The sequence below is a fragment of the Trachypithecus francoisi genome, unplaced genomic scaffold (genome assembly GCF_009764315.1).
Source record: "Trachypithecus francoisi isolate TF-2019V2 unplaced genomic scaffold, Tfra_2.0 Lachesis_group0, whole genome shotgun sequence".
Taxonomy (NCBI): Eukaryota; Metazoa; Chordata; class Mammalia; order Primates; family Cercopithecidae; genus Trachypithecus; species Trachypithecus francoisi.
Genome location: NW_022681453.1, coordinates 55,279,627 through 55,304,136, shown reverse-complemented (window position 1 = coordinate 55,304,136; position 24,510 = coordinate 55,279,627). Strand labels below are relative to the sequence as shown.

Genomic DNA, 24,510 nt, shown 5'->3' with positions numbered 1-24,510 from the left:
ATCAGGTCATCTTCAAAAGCCAAAAGGCTTGCATTTCTTAGGATTCTTTTCAGGATACAAAGGACCTCCATTAAATTAAACATAAAGTCCTTCGTGTCTGAAGATTTTAAAAAAAAAGATACTTACAATTTTGTTTTAAGCCAGGCTAATAATGCTCAGTAAACAAGGCAACAAGACCAACACACATACTGACTCTAGCAAACCTTAAAACTTTAAGTAAGAGCTAATGTTATTTTTCTCATTAAATGCAAACTGTCAGCATGTTCTACTAATGAGAATTCTTGGTAAAGAAAGCGTACTGACGTTCAAGTAACTAGAAATCTTTAACTAGCAATACTTACAATTTATCCCAGTGAAGAACCTACAGGCCAGGCGTGGTGGCTTATGCCTGTAATCCCAGCACTTTGGGAGGCCGAGGCGGGCGGATCACAAGGTTAGGAGATCAAGACCATCCTGGCTAACACGGTGAAACCCTGTCTCTACTAAAAATATAAAAAATCGGCCAGGTGTGGTGGCACGGGCCTGTAGTCCCAGCTACTCAAGAGGCTGAGGCAGGAGAATGGGGTGAACCTGGGAGGCAGAGCTTGCAGTAAGCCGAGATTGCACCACTGTACTCCAGCCTGGGCGACAGAGTGAGATTCTGTCTCAAAAAAAAAAAAAAAAAAAAAAAAAAAATCTACAGAATTACCCAAACGCATAGACAAATTATAAATGCCAAATTGAGCCAAGTAATCAGACAAAAAACGTAAACAATTTTCTCTCTCCTCCACTATTAAATAGAAAGCATTATAACTGTCAGAAAATGTGTTCCTTGTAGATAGCCACCCACTGGCCTTGTTTGATTGCTATCATACCCTCCTTTGCCTTGGGCAATAAATCAGAGGCCTCCCTTGCATCTAGGTATCTAGGAGGAATGGTGGGAGGTCGAGGAAGAACTTGGCAAAAAATAAAAAGTGGGAAAGAGGATTAATATCCAAAGCTGATGACACTGTGGTGAAACAGCACACTTAATCCACAGCAACATTACGGTGTTTATACGCCCGCTCCAAAGAACTTATTCTAAAGAAGTAAAATGAGCAGGAAAAAAGACCAATATGACTAATATTATATATTTTTCAATATGCCACAGTATTTTTTTTTTTTGAGACAGGGTCTCACTCTGTTTTCCAGGCTGGAGTGCAGTGGTGCAATCATGGCTTGCTGCAGCCTCAATCTCTCAGGCTCAGATGATCCTCCCACCTCAGCTCCCCAGTAGTTGGAACCACAGGCAGGCACCACCACACCCGGCTAATTTTTGTATTTTTTGTAGTAACAAGGTGTTGCCCAGGTTGGTCTCAAACTCTTGGCCTCAAGTGATCCACCTGCCTCAGCCTCCCAAAGTGCTGGTATTATAAGCATGAGCCACTGTGCCCAGACTAGCATTTTTTATAATAGTGAATATTAGAAACCACCTAAATATATAACAGGAATCTATGGAACATACATTTGACAGAATGTTATATAGTCAATATAATAATAAAGGATATAAATTAGTTTCATATACACAGATATATATATACACATCTGTGTGCTGTGTGTGTGCATGTGCATATGTTATAGCTGGTATCTGTGTGTTTGCATAGCTGGTATCACTATAATCAACTCTTAGCTTTTCTCTACTTTTCCCTCACCAAGGCCAGGTCCTTCCACCTACATTCTACCCCTTCTTCACTGGGCAGCACATGTTACCATAATACGATTTCCTTTTCAAGGCTACCCTCAATATTCATTTTAATTAGATTTCGCTTACAGAAAACATTTTGTCTTTAAAAAAACAAAAAACAAAAAAACCAACAAGCAATTTTGTGGTCAAGCTATGCAGTGTGATCTCCTCTAATCCAGAAGCCCCTTCCCTTTATTTCAATGGACCTCTGTAGGACGGTATTTAACAAAGGCGTTAGCAACAATGAAACAACATTCCCTGAACCTAACTTTATGATGCCCTGTTTTATATAAACTATGCAATTACTGCCAGTATGATCCATAGGGATGCATTACTGCCAGTATGATCCATAGGGGTGAATTAAGTTAGCATTGGTAATAGGTGCCAGCACTATCTGGCCACTAATCAAATGAGCATTTCGTTAACAGCTATTATTCAAATAACAGTAGGTAGTAGCTTCAGAGAGAAGAGCACACTGTTCTACTGGTACACTGGGCTGAGCCAGGGGATCTCACCAGCCTCGGTGCAACCGAGAGCCCATTTACTTACTGCAAATGTCAAGAGGAGGAACTTGTTGAGGAGTACAGGATTTTCAAGAGCAGCGCCTGATTTTATGGATTCCCATATCTGCCAAAAGAAGAAAAGCGTCAAGGCAGGTTACCAGGCATCTCTGAGTTTCTCACTCTCAGGCGAAGTGCGGAGCTGAAAAGCACCAGGTTCTTCTTTCCTACAGGCCCAGCACCACTTACCCCATACAATGAAGTGGGTTGTTACCTCACTCTGCCCACTTTACACTGCTTCTCTCCCAGCCACACTCCCTTCAACATCTAAGCCAAGTGAGGAAGCCCAGGCGCCTCCTCTCAGCAGATCTCAGCATAGAGGAGGTAACCAGGCCATTTTCATGTCTTCACAATCTCCTTCAGCAAATATTTATTTATTGTCTACTATATACCAGGCACATCAGGGTTATAGAAATAAAAGACATGGTCAGTCCCTACCCTCAAGACAATTGCAGTCTACAGAGAGAGACTGGCATAAACGTATAACTTCACCACCATGTAGGATTTGCTGTCACAGAAGTGGGTAGAATTTATGGGAGGAATTCTCTGCAGACTCAGCTGGGGAACTGGGAGGGTGAAGAGCCTGGGAGGGGTTCTCAAAGGAATTACTGTAAAATACACATAGGGGTTTCTTGAAGCCTTGTTTGAGATTATCTTGCCCTGAGAGATGAAGAAAGAAGAACAAACTTCAAATTTATGTATACTCAGCAAGTACTGAAACTAGGAGCAAATGCTGGTGCTGGTCAGCAGCTGTGGATCACAAGATGTTTTTGTAGCTAAGATTCGTAGCTAAACTTGGTGTTACTAAGCAAGACAAAACAGTTGCACTAATAAGAATCATTCCCTAAGTATGGGTGGAAGAGGGAAATAAGTAAGCAGAAGTAAGTTCCTGCTACTGACATACTGGCCTTGGAGGAGCTGGACCACTGAAGAGAGGCTCCCAATTTCTGGTAAGCCGAGGGACTGTGGGGCAGGAGCTGCCAGGAGAATTCTGGGCCCCAGTTGAGGGGTGGGATATTCCTGTGGGGGTGGGGAAGATGATTTTTTTTTTTCCAAGATGCTTTTTTCCAAGATGATTAAGGCCTGACCCAACTCTTTGGTGACTCCCTTTTAAATGTGCAGCCAAAGCAGGAGGCCCAGGAGCAGTCAAGCCACAGGTTAAGAAAAACGACCATCCTCTCCTGAGTCATAGCTGCATCCATCCCAAGGGATGTGAGGGAAGCCTGCCTCAGGACCTGACCACTGCACCCACACCAACATTCATGTCGCAATAAAGACTGGTATAAACACTTTGGGAGGCCGAGACGGGCGGATCACGAGGTCAGGAGATTGAGACCATCCTCGCTAACACGGTGAAACCCCGTCTCTACTAAAAAATACAAAAAACTAGCCGGGCGAGGTGGCGGGCGCCTGTAGTCCCAGCTACTCGGGAGGCTGAGGCAGGAGAATGGCGTAAACCCGGGAGGCGGAGCTTGCAGTGAGCTGAGATCCAGCCACAGCACTCCAGCCTGGGTGACAGAGCGAGACTCCGTCTCAAAAAAAAAAAAAGACTGGTATAAAGACTCCTTGATTAAAGCGGTTAGACAGGACTGAGATAAACCGCCCCTGCCTCCCATTTTAATTCCTCTCACTAACTCCAATGTAAAGAAGCAAAGGAAAGACATTCCAGGCAGAGAGGATATTGTGTTCCCAAGGAGACAGGACAGAACAGAAAGTAGGTGGAGGGAATTACATGTGATTTAATATGATAGACTCAGAGAATGCAAGGGCAAGAGTGAAAGGTTAGAAAGGACAAGAGAAAAACAGGGCCAGGCCACAGAGGCCTTGAAAATCAGACGCAGTAGATCAGATAAGCAAAGACACTGGAGAGACTACATGATAATCTCCTCTACCGCATGGTGCACAGGATTGCCAAGCCTCTCCAAGGCACAATAAACAGAGTGCCCAGAGGCATTCAGCCACAGGAACACAACTCTCCAAGGTCTGGCTGCTTCAAAATGCTGGCTGGAGATGAGCAGCAAACTGATTACTTAACCTCTGCCCTGCCATGTTATTTCCACCCTATCCCAGGTGAGAGCCTGGATGTCCTCTCCCTGACCTTCGGGCCAATACAGAAGGAGACAGCTGGAGTATTCTCTCTTGGGAAATATGCCAAAGCCCACAAGTGTCTTTAAGTTCCTATCATATGCCAGTTTCTGCAGCAGACCTATGTGCCTGATCACAAACACTGCACCTGCCAGGACCACAGGAAATATGACACATACATCACGTTTTCCCAGCTAACCTCATTTGCTGCTTGTTCCAAAAGGAGCTTCTTATCTGCAGTCTTGAAAGACTCGAGTGTGTTGGTGTTATACAGTGTTCCAACAGCTGGGCAGCAACGGGCTGGGGTGGGAGCACTCCTAGATACAAGAGAAACACGGTTAGCCAGGCACAGCTGGGACTCAGAGAGCCAGGGAGAGACAAGTCAACCACCACTGTAGTGGGAGAAAAAGGGTATTGCTCTGTAGGGCAAACAGAAGATTAACTGTATGTTTTCTTGGAAAAGATGAATATCATCACTCAAGAACTAAAAAACAGACAACTATATAGGGAAAATTACATATTTCCTGTACTCTAACCTATCAGGATGCTGTTCTTCCACTGTCCCCCAAAGAGAAGTTCATTTCCTTTTTTTTCTCCTTTCCATCTTTTTTTTTTTTTTTTTTTGAGGCGGAGTCTCGCTCTATCGCCCGGACTGGAGTGCAGCGGCCAGATCTCAGCTCACTGCAAGCTCCGCCTCCCGGGTTTACACCATTCTCCTGCCTCAGCCTCCCGAGTAGCTGGGACTACAGGCACCCGCCACCTCACCCGGCTAGTTTTTGTATTTTTAGTAGAGACGGGGTTTCACCGTGTTAGCCAGGATGGTCTCAATCTCCTGGGAAATATTGTTTGTTGAGCCAGGAACTGTGCACAGTTTGAATTCTCATAACAGCTCTTTTCCCCATTTAAAGGTTTAAACAACTTGCCTAAGGTCACATAATAATAGGCAGAGCTTGAATCTAAAACCAGAACTAGTTGAGCCCAAGGTACTGTGCTGTGCCTACGCCACCTCTCAGACCCTCCCAGGCTTCAAGGTCCTGCTCCAATCTCTCATCTTCTGGAAAGCTATCTCCACTTTCTCTGCTAAGAGTTGGCACACAAAACTCAGCATAATATTTTCGAGCATTTTCAAGAACTACAGTCATACCCACCCAGTTGGAGGACAGTAAGCTCCCCGAGGATAGAAAGTACGTGTTCTTCTAACTGTCCCAAAACCTAGCCTGCTCCAAACGGGGCTCTGCAGAAAACTGCTGCTGGGTAAGTCCCTGATGGTTGTCTGAGTCTCACAGACAAAACGTCTCACACCTGGGCTACCTGTCAATCTGTCATGCCACCAGGATCACACACTCTACATTGCGCCCAAAGGCCTCACAGTCCTCAGAGTAAGCAAAGTCAGGAGAAGAGAAGAGGAGTTGATTCTGAATATGAATTCAGATGTGGACAAATCTGGTCTCTTCTCTGAAATGATTAACTTGCATTTCAGAGTTTACAAATGTTAAATGAAAATATTCATTTCATTAGTAGCCTACTATTGTTGTCACAGTTAATGCAGACAGAATGCCTTTTTACTGATTGCACTGATGATAGCTGCATAGTTTAAAAGAACCTGTGTCTTTTCATTTAGAGTCCATGTAAAATTGGGTTTATGGGGCTGAAGTAGAAATCTAAACCTAGAACAGGTATGAAAGGGTGCAATTAATGACATGGCTCTGTCAAATGCCATCTATCAGGCTCAATGACTCTGTCAAATGCCATCTATCAGGCTCAAACACCAAGTCCTTAGGGAAAGTTAGCTTTCAATGGCCACAGCCTTCTCTTGGAAGCTATGAGTCAGCAAATCACAAGTTGTTTGTCACCATGCTCCTCCAATAAAAGAATATTTTTCATCCAGGTGAGATGAGGACATCCAAGCTGGTCTTGAAGAGAGAGAAATCACAAAGGGAAAAGATTAAGCCCAGAGGAAAGGCAAAGAAAGCAGAGCAGTTGGTAAACTAGGCCTTCTACATTCAGACTTGGCTTTATGAAATTACTGCTGAAAAAGGATGTGGAAACAGAAGGAAGCATGCTATGATCTAATTTGGACAAAAGCACAGAGGAGGAAGGTGCCCTTCTTCCCAAACTTCCCAGGTGTGTAAGAGCCATACCAAAGCCTCACTCTGTGAAAGGAGAAAACTACATACCAAGAGCTCAAGCAACTGCAAGACAGCTAGGCTCCTAGGAGCATCAGCACTTATGCAAGTTAATTAGCCAGGACAATCGGGAGCTTCAGAGAGGCATCTTTCATGACTAAAGTTCTACCATGAGAGGTGGCAGGAAAATGAATTTAAAAAGTGATAGTGAGAGAGAAGGAGCCTGAAACTTGGAGATAAGAGAATTTAGTTCAAATCTTGGTTCTGACACTTACTAGTTTCTTATGGTTCTATTTACATGAAATATGCAGAATAGGCAAATCCTCAGAGACAGGAAGTAAAGTTATGGTTGACTAGGGCTGGTGACTATGCAGGAGTGGGGATGGGGAGTAACTGCTAAGGGTATCTTTTCTGAGAGATGCAAATGTTCTGGAATTAGTCGTGATGGTTACACAACTCTATGAATCTACTAAAAACCACTGAATTGTACAGTTTAAAGGGGTGAATTTTATGGTATATGAATTATATCTCAACATAGCTGCTAAAAAGAATCCGAATTAGAAATTTTCTCCACATACTAAGGCCAACAGTGAACTTGCAATAATGCATATACTAACCTAGTAAAAATGGATCTCACAAAGGCCATAAGACTGGACCTGCTTTGGGGACATTACAGCTAGACACTTGGCCTTCACTTCATTCAGTCTCACAGTGGTGACTCAGGAAAGTGCTGGGGCTGTGCTGCACCAGTTATTTACACTTGGCCAACAGGCAGGCAGGTGGTCAGAATGGAATAAATCCTCTGGAAGAGCACCTGTGGTCTTGATACCTGGAGGAATCTACTTCACACACAGCTTCACATGCCCACAGGGAATGTCTGGAACCCAGAAAGCCACAGTCAGTTTGGGGTCATGCTTCTTTGTCGTCTCCTGACTTCCCTAGCGATCGCAGCGTTTCTGTCTGTAACATCCTCGAACACAGTCCATTGGTGTCTTTCTATCAACCACACCACATATCATTTTGACAGCCATGCGCTTAGACCAATTGTAATTCAATTAGACAGTTATTGAGCAAACAGTACACCCCAGATCTGTGTTGGGTGCTGGTGATACAGCAGAGAATAAGAAAGACACAGTCTCTGCCCCACACACGTGAGTGTGCGTAAGACTCCTACTTCCTTCACTACATTTTCAGTTCTTTGAGGGCAAGAATTATGCCTTCTATTTCTCTAATTAGGTCCAACTTGAGGTTTAGGAAAGAAAAAGGGTTTTTTTCTTTTTTTATTTAATTTTTTTTTTTATTGAGACAGAGTCTCACTCTGTCACCCAGGCTGGAGTGCAGTGGCACGATCTCAGCTCACTGAAAGCTCCGCATCCTGGGTTCACGCCTTTCTCCTGCCTCAGCCTCCCATGTAGCCGGGACTGCAGGTGCCTGCCACCATGCCCGGCTAATTTTTTTTGTATTTTCAGTAGTGACGGGGTTTCACCGTGTTAACCAGGATGGTCTCGATCTCCTGACCTTGTGATCCGCCCACCTCGGCCTCCCAAAGTGCTGGGATTACAGGCGTGAGCCACCGCACCCGGTGGAAAATTCTTTATCAACTTCACATTGGTATAGAGATTGTCAATCAAAATCTATTTTCCTCCTTGTCAATAGAAATAGAAAGCACATATAACGTTTTAGTTGGGTTCCATGCTTCCCAGTCTTCTTTGCTAGACAGGTAAGGCCACGAGTTGTAAATCTGAGTGCAGTGATGCATCTCCCTTCCCGCCAGGGCCTTTAAGAGACCAGGTATGTCTCTTCCACCTTTTTGCACCTTGGCTGTCTTTCCTCATTAATCTGTTGTTACCTGAAAGTAACAATTGTCTTAATCAGCACACAAATGCAAAGTCCTCAGGGATAATGGAGCCACAACATGGAAGAAGACTGGACCAGCAGCCCTGGGCTATTCTACGAGCAAGAAATGAACTTCCTTTGTGTTTGGACCCTTACATTTTTGTGTCTGATTAAGCAGGATACCCTAACTCAAGACAGCATCCTCCAGTTTAAGACAGTTGATGCCTGATAAAATACTACTTGACTGACAATTCATCTAATACAATTCAGAGAACAGGATCCTTGTGCTGCTGCCTGCAGAGATCCATAAGACTCCCAGGGGCACAGAGTAGAAGGGACTTATCCAGTGCTATGCAAAGCTGAGATACTCTTGACATCTACAAGTGAGTACTGGGATTGTCAGCTATTCAACTGTATGTCATTCCTGGCTGTATGCCCAGCACCTAGCACATTTTATTATCAAGACACAGAGGAAGCAATCAATAAGTTTTCCTGAAATAATGATTACCTCTCCATGCTTATTACAGCACTGAGCACACTACAATGCAAATATTTGCCTTCTACTTCTCTCTCTCATATAGTAGAGGAGCTCTGGAGAACATATTTCATAAGTCTTTGTATTCCTAACACCTACACATCTGCACATTGTAGATATTCCTTCTTTGATAAAAAAAAATTCATAAAGACTTTCTCTACCAACCCATGCAGATACACAGCAATCAAAACAAAGATGGGGTAATAATAAAGGAAATAATTTGGAATAAAGAAATCAGGCCTTCTGAGAAGTCCCAAGCATTTTCATTAAACTTCCCAGCCATCCTAATAGGGACTCAGAAAGTGACAGACTTTTAAAACTGGAGAGAACATTAGAAAGCAAGAATCCATTTTAAAGATGAGGAAACAAAAGCCGAGAAAACTAAAAGGGCTTATTGAAGTAGCACAGTTAATTAGCCATAGACTCCAAATCTTCAAACTTCAAATCCAGGGCTATTTTCACACAATGGGGACTGTATCTTATTTCCACTCACCTCCCACTGTCTACCACAGTGCCTCGCACAGTGAGGGTATTCAGTGGTTAAAGAAAAAATATGATGAGTGAAAATGAGCTATTTGTGTGAAAGTTATAGCTTGCAGGATCACAGATTTTCTTATCTCCTTCAACCAAAATTTTTAGATTAATGAAGTTTAAGATGCTCACATTTTGTAGTAAGTTCAAACTTAACTTCTGTGAACTGTGTTTTTCTAATTAATTGTTCTAAAGAATAAAATCATTAAAACCTTATAAAACAAACAAAACTGCAGTCCAGTAGAAGGATAAGGATAGGAGTGAGGTTAGTCTGAGATAAATATGAGGCTCTCCAGATTACACAAAACAGACTACTGATGCTCCCCCGTACCATCTTCAGACAACTTAATGCTTGTACATTTCCAGTATTTTCCTCGTTATATCTTAATGGCTCCAAAATAAGTTAGCTTGCCGAAACAAGAGAGAGATTATTAGGATTTTATTTCTTTTGGCAGGTAACCACAAGGAATTTACAACGGAGCAAGAAAGCTCCAAAGGGAACAAGAAACACCAACACATACATTTTTAAAGATACAAATACTAACATCATTGTGGATGTACGTCATGCTTTCAAATTTTGCAACTGAATTGAGATAAAGGGAAAAAAAAGTATTGATTTTCCGAGGTTAAAAAAATTCTAGGGACACTTTATTTTAAATATCGTAATATTTGACTATTGCCACTTTCAAAAGCCAGAAAGACCTTATAAAGACTTCTTCACCTTCCTAAAATTCCCCATCTTGATATTGCTGAGGTACAATAAAGCAGAAAAAACACTGTAGCCTTTTTCAATTCTCAATAATCTTAAAGGCCCTCATCATGGTTTCAGCTCCACCCTCTTTCTCAAACTGAATTCTTAAGGACTGCAATGACTTAATCAACACACACAACGGCCCTCACACTGACCCCTGTGCTTCTGATACTGTTAGTTTCTCTCTCCCTCCAGAAAGCATTTCCTTCTTTGGTTTCTGTAACACTTTTCTGGTTTTCCTCTGACAACCCCTGTGTCCTTCGCTAGATCTGTATCGTCTTTCGCCTCCCTAATCAGAGCCATTCACTGTTTGCGCCTTTTGTTCTTATACTATACAGATGCTCCTTGACTTACCATGTCCTGATAAACTCACCATAAATTGAAAAAAAAATCATAAATAAAAACTCTATTTAATATGCCTAACCTGCCAGACATAGCTTAGTCTAGCCTCTCTTAAACGTGTCCAGAACACTTACATTGGCCTACAGTTGGGCAAAATCATCTTAACACAAAGACTGTTTCATAATAAAGTGTTGAATATCTCAGGTAATTTATTGAATACTGTACTGAAAGTGAAAAAACAGAATGGCTGTATGGGTCCACAAAGTATAATTTCCACTGAATGTGTATCGCTTTCTCACCGTCATAAAGTCAAAAAGTCATTAAACCACCATAAGTTGGAGACGATCTTTATTCTCTTTCTCCTCTACCTGGATGTCTCCCAAATCTAGTCTGATCCTCTCTCCCCGACTCCAGTTCCTTCTGGACATTTCTAGTAGATACTGTCATCTCAAACTCAACATATTCTAAACCAAACTTGTCTCCTCCTAAATTTGTATCCCCATCCTGGTTTCTCTATTTCTGTAGAAGATAGCAAAATCCCTGTAGCTACTCATACTGGGTTTCAGAAATACATTTGTAAATACATTTTTTTCTCTCACCCCTGCTTTCTACATTTGGCTAGGTGTGACCCTGGGCAAGCAATTTTTACCATTCATCCCATGGTTTCCTCATCTGAAAAAGAGAAAAATCACAGCTGGCAAGTCTGAAAGAACAGATGTTTATGAAACTGCCTAATTAAGTGCTCAATAAATGTGTCCCTTGGCTGGGTGTGGTGGCTCAATCTTGTAATCCCAGCACTTTGAGAGGCCAAGGCAGGCGGATCACTTGAAGTCAGGAGTTCGAGATCAGCCTGGCAAATATGGTGAAACACTGTCTCTACCAAAAAAAAAAAAAATGAGCCAGGTGTGATGGTACGTGCTTGTAATCCCAGCTGCTTGGGAGGCTGAGGCACGAGAATAGCTTGAACTCAGAAGGCGGAGGTTGCAGTGGGCTGAGATTGTGCCACTGAATTCCAGCCTGGGTGACAGAGTGAGACCCTGTCTCAAAAAAAAAAAAAAAGTGTCTCTTCTCTCCAGCAACTCCCCATAGCTCCCAAGCAGATGAAAAAAATTATTCAAGGATATATCTATCATATGCCTTTACATAGCACTATAATGCCTTGCACACTGGCTTGTATACAGAAGTAGGCTAATAAACATTCATTGATCAATGCCCATGGACAAGCAACTAAAGGAGTGAATCGAGAGAGGTATCAAGAAAAGATCACAAAATATTAACTACAATCAAAATCAAGAGGGATATTATCTATGTCTCAATCAATCTAGAAGGCACCTGGCACCTAACTGGCTCTGATATACGTGATGAAAAATGAACCAGACAGACCTAAGCATCTAGCATTCATCTCTATGGGAGGTATAAAAGAATCACGAGGGGGCTGACTCCGCTCACCGGGAGCTTCCCTAGTCCTCCTGTGGTCCACATATGAGGGAGGTAAGCATGCTCATTCCTTGCCAAAAGTAGTGATCTTTACTTCAGATTTTGAACAAATAAATACTCACATGTCAAAAGCACTGAACTCCAATGTTAAGCGAGCTGGCAGCCCAGCAGAGTCACCTGGACAGAAGCATTATCACATGTTCAATGACAAGTCAGAAATAGCAGCATTCATAACAAAAATGCTTATGAATAGTTTTCTTCTCTTTGTTGAGCCCAAGGCGCCCCATCCAATTTCTGATTATCTATGCTACATAGATAATATATGTATGGATAGATAATGGCAGAATGTGACAGAGCTCTTGTGAATATGAGACATTTGCCAAGAATATAAAAAAGATTCAATGGAAAAAAAATATTTCCAATCTCTTCCCCCAGCAATGCTAAGTAATGGGTATTATTTGGATTAATAATTTGAGTTTCACGACTCTCTTCTTTTTCCCCACAACAAGAGAAAATAAATGAAAATGAACTGAGATCAAAAAGTCAGGAAGTAAAATAGAAACTAGTGAAGAGCACTGATTACAAAAGACAAGGCTGTCTCTTTCTAAAGGAAAGCTGACACTATACTAGAGGACAGAGAGGATAACAGAAGATGATGGAAAATGAAATTTACAATCACCTACCATTGTAGTAATAACCCTTAATGTCCTTGGGAGCTTCATCCAGCCGATACTCGTTCAGCTTTTTCTGGGTCAACTCATGCCAGAATCCAACATCCAAGGCACTGCTAAAGGGGGCAAACTGCAGTTTAGAGAGTCCAGGATCCCCCGTAGCTGCTGCCATTATTTCCTGCCTACTAAAAAACAAAACAGAACACAGCAAAATAACATATCCATGCAAAACCTGATAAGAAAGAACACTTGTAATAAAGCTTAATTCAAACAAACAAAAAGTAATGAGATGTTTACAGGCTACCTTAAGACACAATTTCTTTTTGGATTGTGGTAAGAAACACATAACATATACTTTACCATCTTGATTATTTTGAAGTGTACAGTTGGGTGGTATTAAGCATAATCACAATGTTGTAAAACAGATCTCCAGAACTTTTTCCTCTTGCAAAACTGGAACTCTATACTCTTTAAACAATAACTCCCCATTTCCTTTCTCCCAGGACCTTGCACCCGCCATTCTACTTTCTGTTTATACGGGTCTGACTACTTCATGTAAATGGAATCATACAGTACTTGTGTTTTTGTGACTGGATTATTTCACTTAAGACACAACTTTGAAAACCATCCTAATTGGCCTGTGTTGTCAAGCCAATTCTCCTCACGACAGTGATTTTTCTTTTTTTCTTTTTTTCTTTTTTCTTTTAATTGAGATGGAGTCTCACTCTGTAACCCAGGCTGGAGTACAGTGGCGCGATCTCGGCTCTCTACAACCTCCGCCTCGCGGGTTCAAACAATTCTCCTGCCTCAGCCTCCCAAGGACTACAGGCGCATGCCACCAGGCCCAGCTAATTTTTGTATTTTTGGTAGAGACGGGGTTTCACCGATAACACAGTGATTTTTCTAAGTAATCCTTTGTGGCCTTAATGTTTATGCTTCTTTCTTCCTTGAGTCAGTCTGACTGATGATGCACTACCGTAACTCCTTCTTCGACACAGACACTGACTGTCTCAGAAGTTTTTGCCATCTTGTGTGGTCCTGGAGAACTCTGCAAGTACAAAATCTTACATCTGGCCACTCAGAAATACAACAACCCAAACTGTCAGAATTCTGTCTGTATGAGAGCAGTGCTTTAACTCCTCTAGCTGAGGCAGACAACGAGGATACATTGCTCCCCACCTCTCACAGTGCCTAAATTTCTTTGAAATCTCATATTTTATCTTTTCAATGCATGGAAATTTTGTATTTTGTGCCATGATACATATTTTATTATTTCATTTCCCCCCTCATATCATCTAATAAATTTGACCTTCCTGGCAATCATGCTGTAACTTTCTATAATCCCTCCACACTCTCAGGGGTAACATACCCCAGTTTGAGAAGGACAATACTAAAGAAATCTGGCAGCTCCAAAAACCAAATTGATGAGGTCCGTTCACTTTCCATTCTGCCCAATTACCCCACAACCAGATATACAAGTATTTCTGCAGCAGAACATATGAACAGTCACTATAAATGGGATACTTTCTTTTTTTTTTTTTGAGACAGGGTTACGCTCTGCTGCCCAGGCTGCAGTACAGTGGCACAATCTAAGCTCACTGCAACCTCAGCCTCCCAAGCTCAAGCAATCCTCCCACCTCAGCCTCCCGAGTGGCTGAGACTACAGGCATGGGCCACCATGACTGGCTAATTTTTCTGTATTTTCAGTAGAGACCAGGTCTTGTCATGTTGCCCAGGCTGGTCTTGAGCTCTTGCACTCGTGATCCTTCCACCCCAGTTTCCCAAAGTGCTGGGATTACAGGCATGAGCCACTGTGCCTGGCCAAATGGGATATATATATATATATATTTTTTTTTTTTTTTTTTTTTGAGATGGAGTCTCGCTCTGTCACCCAAGCTGGAGTGCAGTGGCCAGATCTCAGCTCACTGCAAGCTCCGCCTCCCGGGTTCACGCCATTCTCCTGCCTCAGCCTCCCGAGTAGCTGGGACTACAGGCGCCCGCCACCTCGCCCGGCTAGTTTTTTGTATTTTTTAGTAGAGACGGGGTTTCACCGTGTTAGCTAGGATGGTCTCGATCTCCTGACCTTGTGATCCGCCCGCCTCGGCCTCCCAAAGTGCTGGGATTACAGGCTTGAGCCACCGATATATTTTTAAAAGACAGCTCATATCTACTCAGGGAGGTTTTGCTTGAGTTTTGTGCCAAGACTATTAGAAAGCTTTCAGTTTTCCAAACTTGTTGGATTTAGAATTAGAGATAAGGAGCTTTGGATTGATAGAAACTGTATAATGAAATACAAAGCTAGTGCTCCTACATAAAAGGTATTCAAATCAAGAAGAATGGGATGAATGTGGGGCAGAGCCTTGGGAAAGACACCGTGAATAAGATGGGCACTGAGTGATGTTGAAAAGGATGGGTAAGGTGGGGGGGGGGAAGATGGGTGGAGGGCAGAAGGAACAAGAAGAGCAGAGGAATACTCATGGCAGAAATGGGGACGCATGAAACCAGCTGTCCTCATGTGGAGGGTCTGTGCTGTGCAAGAGCAGCACACACAGAGCTGAGCAGGTGACATGGGTGAACACCTATGGAGAATCCTCAAATGCAAGGCTAACAAATTTCGGAGTGGGAAGCCAGTGGCAGTCCGGTATAATGAATATGATTCTGCAGTGGGTACAGGGCTTTGAAGGAGGCAGGCAGGGAAATCAGCTAAGAGCCCAAAAATGTATGAAGACCTGGATTAGAGCAGAGGAGTAAGACTGAAAAGGAGGGGACCCTTGTTGGGGCTGATTGAAAAGAAAAGGTGACCTAACTTGATATCTTAGTGGACTCAAGAAATGGAAAGAGAGAATAAAGTCCTTGGGGTGTCAAGCCATGAATGGCTAGGAGAATGGCAGCTTGAGTGAAAGACAAGACCCTTGAGAGGCAAAGCAAGTTTCAGAAGAGTAACAGTGAAAGACATTTTCAGCTGTGGACAACAGCAGGGCAAAGATAAGCTAAGGAAACTGGACATGGATACTGAGAGAACAGCTAACACAGGTGACAATGATCAGCTCTTAGAAGTTACTCAGAGAAAGAAAAGCCCCACAAAGTCCTAGAGAATGTCCACAGTTAGGGAGTAAAAAGAAATAGAACCAGTAGGCCGGGTGTGGTGGCTCATGCCCATAATCCCAGCACTTTGGGAGGCCAAGGCAGGTGGATCACCTGAAGTCAGGAGTTCAAGACCAGCCTGACCAAAATGGTGAAACTCCATCTCTACTAAAAATACAAAATTAGCTGGGTGTGGTGGCACATGCCTGTAGTCCCAGCCACTCGGGAGGCTGAGGCAGGAGAACTGCTTGAACCCAGGAGGTAGAGGTTGCAGTGAGCTGAGATTGCGTCATTGCACTCCAGCCTGGGCAACAAGAGTGAAACTCCATCTCAAAAAAAAAAAAAAAAAAGATAAAAAAAAAAAAAAGGATAACAGACAGTTGTATATAAATTGCAGACGGTGGTTCCTGGTGCCTTCAAGGTTGTACATCTGAAGCCTAAAATAAAGTCTGCCTATCTAAGGGTGGCTGGTTCATGAGGTTGGCTGGTCAGCGCTGGTCACGAGGTTGGTAGTCAGTGACAGCTACCTGGAGAAGAGGAAGGAGAAGGCCAAGATCCACTACCAGAAGTAAACACAGCCCACGAGGCTGCAGAAACAGGCGAAAGAGAATGTGAAGAAAACTGACAAATACAGAGGTCCTCAAGACCATGGGCTCCTGGTCTGAGCCCAATAAAGACTTCTTATTCCTCACGCTTGGCCTGGCCTGCCCCTCCTCCATCACCACACTGGGATTGGGGGACCCACGTGGCAGTCCAGGTACCGAAGGCAGCCCGGGACTTAGAAAGATGCGAAAGAGGAAAGGGCCTTAGTCACTGCCTTTCTGTAGTTATCTGGAACAGTTCTAGGAGTTGTGCAGACATAATTTGCCATGACCTACTTGTTCATGAGAGAGTTTATAAGAACAACTAGTTACTTCTGTTTCAATATTAGCAAAAGTGAGCTGAACACTAATTGGAGGGGAGCCCTATCCTGTGAATGAGGCATCTATTTCCCACCTGGTCATATACTATAGACTGTAGCTGCTAGGATGTGAGAAAACACACAGGGAGGATATGAGTTTGCTGTTGTACAAACATTATTTATAGAAGCAGAGACTGGGAAGATGTGCAACCAAAGGGGTTCCAGGTATTGCCCTTGTTCCTTCACTGTACTTTGTAAACAGAAACAAACTACTTTTACAGAGAGAGAGAAAAAAAAAGGTCCAGTGCAGTGGTCCATGCTTGTAATCGTAACTCTTTGGGAGGCTGACGCAGGAGGATCACTTGAGCCCAGGAGTTTGAGACCAGCCTGGACAACATGGTGAGACTCCATTTCTACAAAAAATTTTTAAAATTTGCCGGGCATTGCAGGGCACACCTGTAGTCCCAACAACTCGGGAAGCTGAGGTAGGAAGATAGCTTGAGCCCACCAGGAGGTTGAGGCTGCAGTGAGCCATGATTGCACAAAAGTAATTTGCATAAGAGGCACATCATTTAAATATTTCTGACTTATTTGGCCTTAGGGAAATTGTGAACAGAACCCAAGGACCTACTTCACAAGAGGATACAGTTGATGTTCAGCTGCTGAAACTGTTCCATGACAGGCTGAAAACAGAAAAGTCTTAAGTTGCACAGCAGCATGATGAGGAATCTTCTGGAAATACCTAAATAGGACAATCTATGGTAAAGGTATCACTTAGGAACATACACATCTATGTCACATCACCATAGTCCTTAAGCTGGAAGGGAAGATTTAAGAAGTAATGGTCGGAGGGGAATTTGGGGGGAAGTGAGTCCTAGGTAGTTATTCATGTGTCACTAATCTAAATCCAAACATTACTTACTTCCTGAAAAAGTAAGGCTTGCCTGTATAACCCTGGACAGTGCAAGTGAAACTTCAGCCTCTGCTTAGCTTAGAAAGACAAAGGATTGTTTCTATCACACTTCAACATTATATTCAGACACAGTCAAGGAAGAAATTAACATAGGCATCAATGTAAGTGTGTTTCAATTTTATTTCAAACTATTTCAGGATGTGAAACCCAGGAGTTATACAAGATGGGATTGTGTCACTGCAATTAAACAGGAAAGGTTTTGATAGGGATTCAACACCGTAATGAACAAGAACTCTAGCAGTGTAAAAAAGCCTGCAGTGGCCAAGAAGTTCAGTCAAGATTAAACTGAAATAGCAGGGTGTGTGGTTAACCAATACAACCCCCCGGGGGCTGTGTCTGCCACCCAAACTTGGTGCAAATTTCAGACTTTAATGAAAATAAAACTGAGTCACACTCAGCATGAGTAGGAGCTCAGAAAATGTCACTGAATGAGTACTTATCAAAAGTTTCTGTCCAAATGGACCTAATCTTTTGTTTTTTAAGATCAAATCCCCACAGGAAACGTTCAGTGGTATTTGCCTCCCAAGAAGGCTGCTAGAAGGTCAGGAGAGAGGAGTGTAGGGAGACTTATTTTCACTGCATGACCTTTTTTGCCTCTTAAAGTTTGTATTATGTATATAAAATAATAATATAGAAATAACTAAAATAATTAAAGAAAAAAGTCCTAACCCAATGGCAAGAAGACAAAGAGAGAGAAAAAAGACTAGCAGTTCGACTGCTTTGGTTCCAAGAAATCATAGCTGGAAGATCCCTGAAACAAGAACCATGTCTTACTCACCTTTCTTCAGGACTGAGCACAGTGCCTAGTATCATATTAAGAGCTCAGTAAAAGTTGAAATGAAATATTAGCTCTCTTTTCCCACAAAGGGCCAATGGATGGATGTTATATAGTAAGATAAATTTCAGCAGAGTTTAAAAATTACTAATAGCTTGAATTGTCCAAACAGGAAATAGATCAGAGAGACAATGAGCTCTCCATTAGTAGAAGTGTTCAAGCATATATTGGATGATTATTTGCCGTGTAATACTGCACAAAGCATTACTGTATCAGGCAGTCAAACAAGACCAGGGTTTAGCAAGCTTTTCCTGAAGAGGGCCAGAGAGTAAATATTTTAAGGCACTGCAGGCCTCAAACAGTCTGTTGTGTATTTTATTTTTTTACAACCCTTAAAAAAATGCAAACAACATTCTTAGTTCCTGGACTGCACAAAAAAAGGCCTCAGGCAGGATTTGACCCACAGGCTGTAGTTTGCTGACCTCTGGACTAAATGATCTTCCAAACCTGTTGTCCTTTGATTCTTTGAAGGTGACAATAACGTATTTTGTTTTGAGGGAGATTGACATTTTTGGCATAATCTTTTTAAAGGGCAGTAAAGATCAGTGAGGGCTGCTGAGGGCAAAGGCCCGATTCTAAGGCCACATCCGCTGGTCTGCAATAGGCACTTTGTAACGCTGCAAATACTTCTTTATGAACTGGTAAATATAGTCTACTCAAAACATTCACACATCTCTCAGCATCATTAAGCCAAGACGAAGCTCATTTGATATTTATTGAGGCTCATAACGTTCCGGAAAGACTACATCAGCAGCATTCTACATCCTAAGCAGGCATGACTACACCTCTGATGGTTTCCTTATGCTTTCTCCCAGACCCCTGTTGCTGCCTTCCGAGTCCTACCCCGTAGCCCTGTCACTCCTCACCTGTGAATTGATGCTCCTTAACAGCAGCTCTCAGGCCCCCATGGCCTACCTAGAACCGACAACCCCTATGTCTGAAAAGCGTTCCCTGTTCTCCTTTGCCTTGCTTCTGTGACTGCCTGGCATTTTGAAAAGCCAGCTCAGAGGTGACCTGCTTGGGAAAGCCTTCTCAGAGGTGCGTCACCTGTCTTCACTCCCCTCATACTCCTCCCCTGGCAGCTATACTTAATCACTCCTGGCTCTAAGCCACCTAGACAATTGGTATTGTTTTTCAACTCTTTGCTTACCTGTTTGCCTCCACCAAACTTGATTGTAAATTCTACAAATATGATCTGGGTCATATTCGTTTCAATGTCCCTAGTCCCTTGCAGAGTGGCTCTCAAACATTACTAGGATGAATTTTAGAAACCTTTTATCAGCCAGGCACAGTGGCTCACACCTGCATTCCAGCACTTTGGGAGGCTGAGGCAGGAGGACTGCTTGGGGACAGGAGTTCATGACCAGCCTGGGCAACATAGCAGGACATCATCTCTAGAAAAAATTAATTTACAAATAAAAAATAATAATAATAAAAGGTTGGGTGTGGTGGCTTACACCAGCACTTTGGGGGCCTGAGGCGGGAGGACAGCTTGAGCTCAGGAGTTTGAGAACAGCCTCAGCAACATGGGCAACATTCCTTCTCTATGAAAAAAAATTAAAAAGTTAGCTGGTAATGGTGGTGGCATGTGCCTGTGTTCCCAGCTACTTGGAAGACTCAGGCAGAGGATCGCTTAAGCCTAGGAGATTAAGGCTGCAGTAAGCCAAGATGGCACCACTGCACTCCAGCCTAGGTGATAGAGCCAGACTCTGTCTCAGAAAAGAAAAAAAACACACACACACACAAGGAACTTTCTATAGATGTCCTCCCCAAAAGAAAAAAATAAAGAAATAACCCAGACTTCTATTACTATGAGAACAAACCCCATAAGCTAATGAGCACAGAATATGGAGTAAGGAATGAAGAACATATGACGATATGCCATATAACTTAGGTCTCTAAACCTACTATTATTTTTTCAGGACTAAGACTTTAGCAGGCAGGAAACATGCATGCACAAATCAGTGCAAATAAAACCTTACTCAACTGCATATGAAAGTGGTCAAGAATAAATGTTTCCTTCTCAAAGTGTTCTGCTAGCTAATAGTGACAGTATCTGGTCATTAAGATAGCATTTTAATGAATAGATTAAAGTTAACACCAGCAGCAACGTGACAAACAGACACTGTGTGCTATCTGATAGAATGCCATGGAAAGAACACAGTATCTGTAGTGTTCGGATGAAAATACACAACCTGGATCTCATGGGAGGAAACATCAGACAAACCCAAGCTGAAAAACATTCTACAAAATGACCAGGATTATAGTCTTCAAAAGTGACAAGGTCTTAAAAGTCAAAGGAAGACAAGGAGCTGTCCCAGATTGAAAGAGACCACAAAGACGTGACAGCTGGGGGCCACGTGTGATCCTGGGATGATGCTCCACTATAAAAGGGCATTACTGGGACTAAAACTGAATGGGAGTCTCTGGGAGATGGATAAATGGAAGGTCTCTGTCTTATTCTTACAGTATTTCTATAAGTTTGAAACTGTTACAAAATAAAATAGTAAGAACAATTTTATCACCCAGACACACACAGCTTTATACTTTGTTCAACAGGCAAAACCAATCAACCTGACAGAAGTTAGAATGGTGATTACAGGGTGAGGTGGGGCTACTGACGGAGAAGGCCACGAGGAAGGCTTCTGCGGAGATGGAAATATTCTATATCTTGAGCTGGGTGGTGGTTACAAGGCATATACCTACGTAAAAAGCCACAGGCTAAACATTTGCAATCAGTGCACTTTATGTATGTTATCCATGAATAAAGAAGTAAAATAGGGCCAGGTGCAGCGGCTCACACCTGTAATCCCTGCACTTTGGGAGGCTGAAGCAGGAGGATTGCTTGAGCCCAGGAGTTCAAGACCAGCCTGGGCAACATGGTGGGCCCCCATCTCCACAAAAAATAAAAAAATTTGCCAGGCACCTGTAGTCCCAGCTACTTGGGAGGCTGAGGTGGGAGGATCACCTGAACCCAGGAGACTGAGTCTGCAGTGAGCCGTGATTGTGCCACTGCAGTCCAGCCTGAGTGACAGAGTGAGAGCCTGTCTCAGGAAGGAATTAAAAAAAAAAAAAAAAAGGGCCAGGCACAGTGGCTCACGCTTGTAATCCTAGCACTTTGGGAGGCCAAAGCAGGATGATCACTTGAGCCCAGGGGTTCAAGACCAGTCTGGGCAACATAGTGAGACCCCATCGCTACAAATAATTTTTAAAAATTATTATGGAGTAGTGGTGCACGCCTGTGGTCCCAACTACTCAGAAGGCTGAGACGGGAGGATCACCTGAGCCCAGGTAATCCAGGCTGCAGTGAGCCATGACTGCACCACTGTATTCCAGCCTGGGCAACAGAGCAAGACCCTGTCTCGAAAAATAAAATAAAATTAAAAAGTCGAATAAAACTCCTAACTTTAAACTATACCAGTCCTACAAAGAGAACCTTCATTTATTCATCCAACAGTTAACAGATGACCTACTTAAATTTAGCTTTGGCAAAAAGCAATTCATTACTCTAAATAAGGAGCCTAAATGGGAAATCATTTCCATAAAGTTTTCTGGTATTTTGTGATTAAAGAAGCTAAGGATGGAAGTATTTTGGCCTGGCTGCTTATGGAATTAATTGAAGCAGAAGTGCTTCCAGGAGTGAGACTGCCCAACCACTCTCCCTCTAGGATTGGACACAGCAAATATCAAGCCAGTGTAGAATTTTTTAAAATGAAGACATGTAGGGTATTTTTTTAATGAAGAAATACAGGATTTTTTAAATGAAGAAGTAATTCACTTTAAAGTGAAGAAGTAATTGTAAAAAATAAACAACAGAGGGAGAGAAAAAAGCAAAAAAAACAAAGCCAGGTGCGGTAGCTCACGCCTGTAATCCCAGCACTTTGGGAGGCCGAGGCGGGCAGATCACGAGGTCAGGAGATCAAGACCATCCTGGCTAACACGGTGAAACCCGTCTCTACTAAAAATACAAAAAATTAGCCAGACGTGGTGGCGGGTGCCTGTAGTCCCCGCTACTCGGGAGGTTGAGGCAGGAGAATGGTGTGAACCTGGGAGGCGGAGCTTGCAGTGAGCAGTGATCGCACCACTGTACTCTAATCTGGGCGACAGAGCGAGGCTCCGTCTAAAACAAACGAACAAAACAAAAACAAAAAGAACCCATCTTTAGGGGAAACTAGACACATAGGCCTCTAGTTTCCATAAACCAGTGTGATAATGTTAAAAATTATCACACTCTAATTTTTCAGTGTGTGTTTTAGTTTTTTGTCTGTTTGCTTTAGGAGAGCAGGTGAGTTTTTTTCTGTTTGTTTGTTTTTGAGACGGAGTCTCGCTCTGTCGTCCAGGCTGGAGTGCAATGGCGTGATCTCCGCTCACTGCAACCTCTGTCATGCGCCACCACGCCCAGTTAATTTTTGTAATTTTAGTAGGGTTTCGTTATGTTGGCCAGGCTGGTCTCGAACTCCTGACCCCAGGTGATCCACCTGCTTTGGCCTCCCAAAGTGCTAGGATTATGGGAGTGAGCCACCGTGTCCACCACGAGCAGGGGAGTTTTTAATGGTTCAGGGAAAGGATGCTAAAAGCAGAGGTAACGTAATGCAGTCAGGAATCCGGTCTTTAGTCAGATAAACCCGAGTGTGGATTCCACCTCCACCTCCCATTGGCTGAGAAGCCTAGGGCAGGTTAGGGCGGGTTCCTTCACCCCCCTGCACATGGATTTACTCAGGCGTAAGATAAGGACAGGTATACCTACTCCAGAACTTGCTGGGAGGGCTAAATGTTTGTGATGTGCTTGTTACAGTGCCTGGCATACAGCAAGCAGTCAATAAATGGTAGCTGCTGGTAGTTTTTCTTGTCACTGCCCCATATTAGCCAACAATGCCTGACTAATGTGGTCCCTCTTCCCCATGCTCACTATGAAAATTTCCTCTGCCTAAAACACACCTCATTTGAAGCCTACCTCCCTCAAAAGAGCGCTGCAATCACAACAGAGGCTTAATTAAAAGGAAATGGTCAGTCTCCCACTACAGGTCATCAAGAAGTCCAAAAGAACAAGTTCTAAAGGGCAGCGAGCACTCAGTGTCCGATTTCTCTGAGCCCATGTGGGGCCATTCACTTAGCAGAAGTGCCAGAATAACTGCAATTTGGCCCTGAAGTGCCTTCTCTGGGCCAAAATGGAACACATAGAGCAGGCTTCTATTCTCATTTTCCCAGCTGCGGCGCTGCAAGCTCTGGCAGTCATTAAAATAAGCACCAAACCACATGACCAAGTCCCGCTGACAAACAGCATATGTTCTTAGCTGCTGATGTGTAAAAAGGAGGTGGAAATCACCAGGAGTGGGGAGGGGGCTGCTTTGGCATATGGAGCCAATGTACATTTTATAGACAAATGATGCTTCTGCAACCTCATGAGTTTCGGAAACAATCTGCAAGGCTGTTAAATAGGGAGGTTTAAAGCCTTCTCTTCCAAAAGAAGGAAAAAAGTTCTAAACTTAGAAGAAAGAGTAGGCTCTACCGGAAGATGAGAACTCAGGACTCCTACAGGGAAACCAGCTGGGTACGGAAACCTCACTTCCTTTTAAAAGTTGCATTAGAGTCAAGATGTCCCTGAGCCAAACTAACATCTCCACAAGACATCAAGTCATCAAGTCAGCCAAATGGGTCTGTGACTGTGCTTTCAGGTGATTTCTGTGGTAACAGCTGATCACACTGGCAGTTAGGAAAATTGCTATGATGGGTGAGTTGTCCTCCTCACCTTCGAGCCACCTCTCAATCAACGGGATTTCTTCTTCAGTGGGTCAACCAGGGAACAAGCAGTCACATCCACAGTCTTCAAACTCTATCTGTCCTTCTCATTGGTTACTTCCAGGAGCTGTTTTTCTTTTATTTGGGTTTCCTTCTGCTATAATATCCTTCACCTTCACATGCAATCTGGTGTCCGTCAGCCTGAGTTTTTGAGAATGGATGCACTGGATACCAGCATTATGGAGTTTAAGAAGCCTACATGGGAGGGATAATGACAGCTGAGAAAATGTGGGGAAGAGGAGAGAGGAAGTAATACTGCCAGAAGGATGGAGGGCAGTGTGCCTTCTTCTGAGTCCTTTTGTTACCTCCATTGATCAACAGTGTTGCCCATTCCTCTGTTCA

General features: G+C 43.1%; 1 protein-coding gene across 10 annotated transcripts in view; it reads right to left on the bottom strand.

Annotated features, from left to right (window-relative positions):
• ATG7 (autophagy related 7) overlaps positions 1-24,510 on the bottom strand; it is a 273,593-nt gene that overhangs the window by 239,385 nt on the left and 9,698 nt on the right. For 5 of the 10 annotated variants that reach the window (XM_033210683.1, XM_033210689.1, XM_033210692.1 and 2 more), the window contains exons 2-5: positions 12,589-12,758; positions 12,028-12,082; positions 4,547-4,664; positions 2,252-2,329 (exon numbers count right to left, since the gene is read on the bottom strand). In XM_033210683.1, coding sequence (XP_033066574.1) covers positions 2,252-2,329; positions 4,547-4,664; positions 12,028-12,082; positions 12,589-12,748 — 411 coding nt within the window. In that variant the 5' untranslated portion in view covers positions 12,749-12,758. Of the gene's footprint in view, positions 1-2,251; positions 2,330-4,546; positions 4,665-7,090; positions 7,774-12,027; positions 12,083-12,588; positions 12,762-17,192; positions 17,213-24,118; positions 24,364-24,510 lie in introns of those variants that run through there. The other 5 variants (XM_033210686.1, XM_033210687.1, XM_033210688.1 and 2 more) reach the window with 5 other exon arrangements.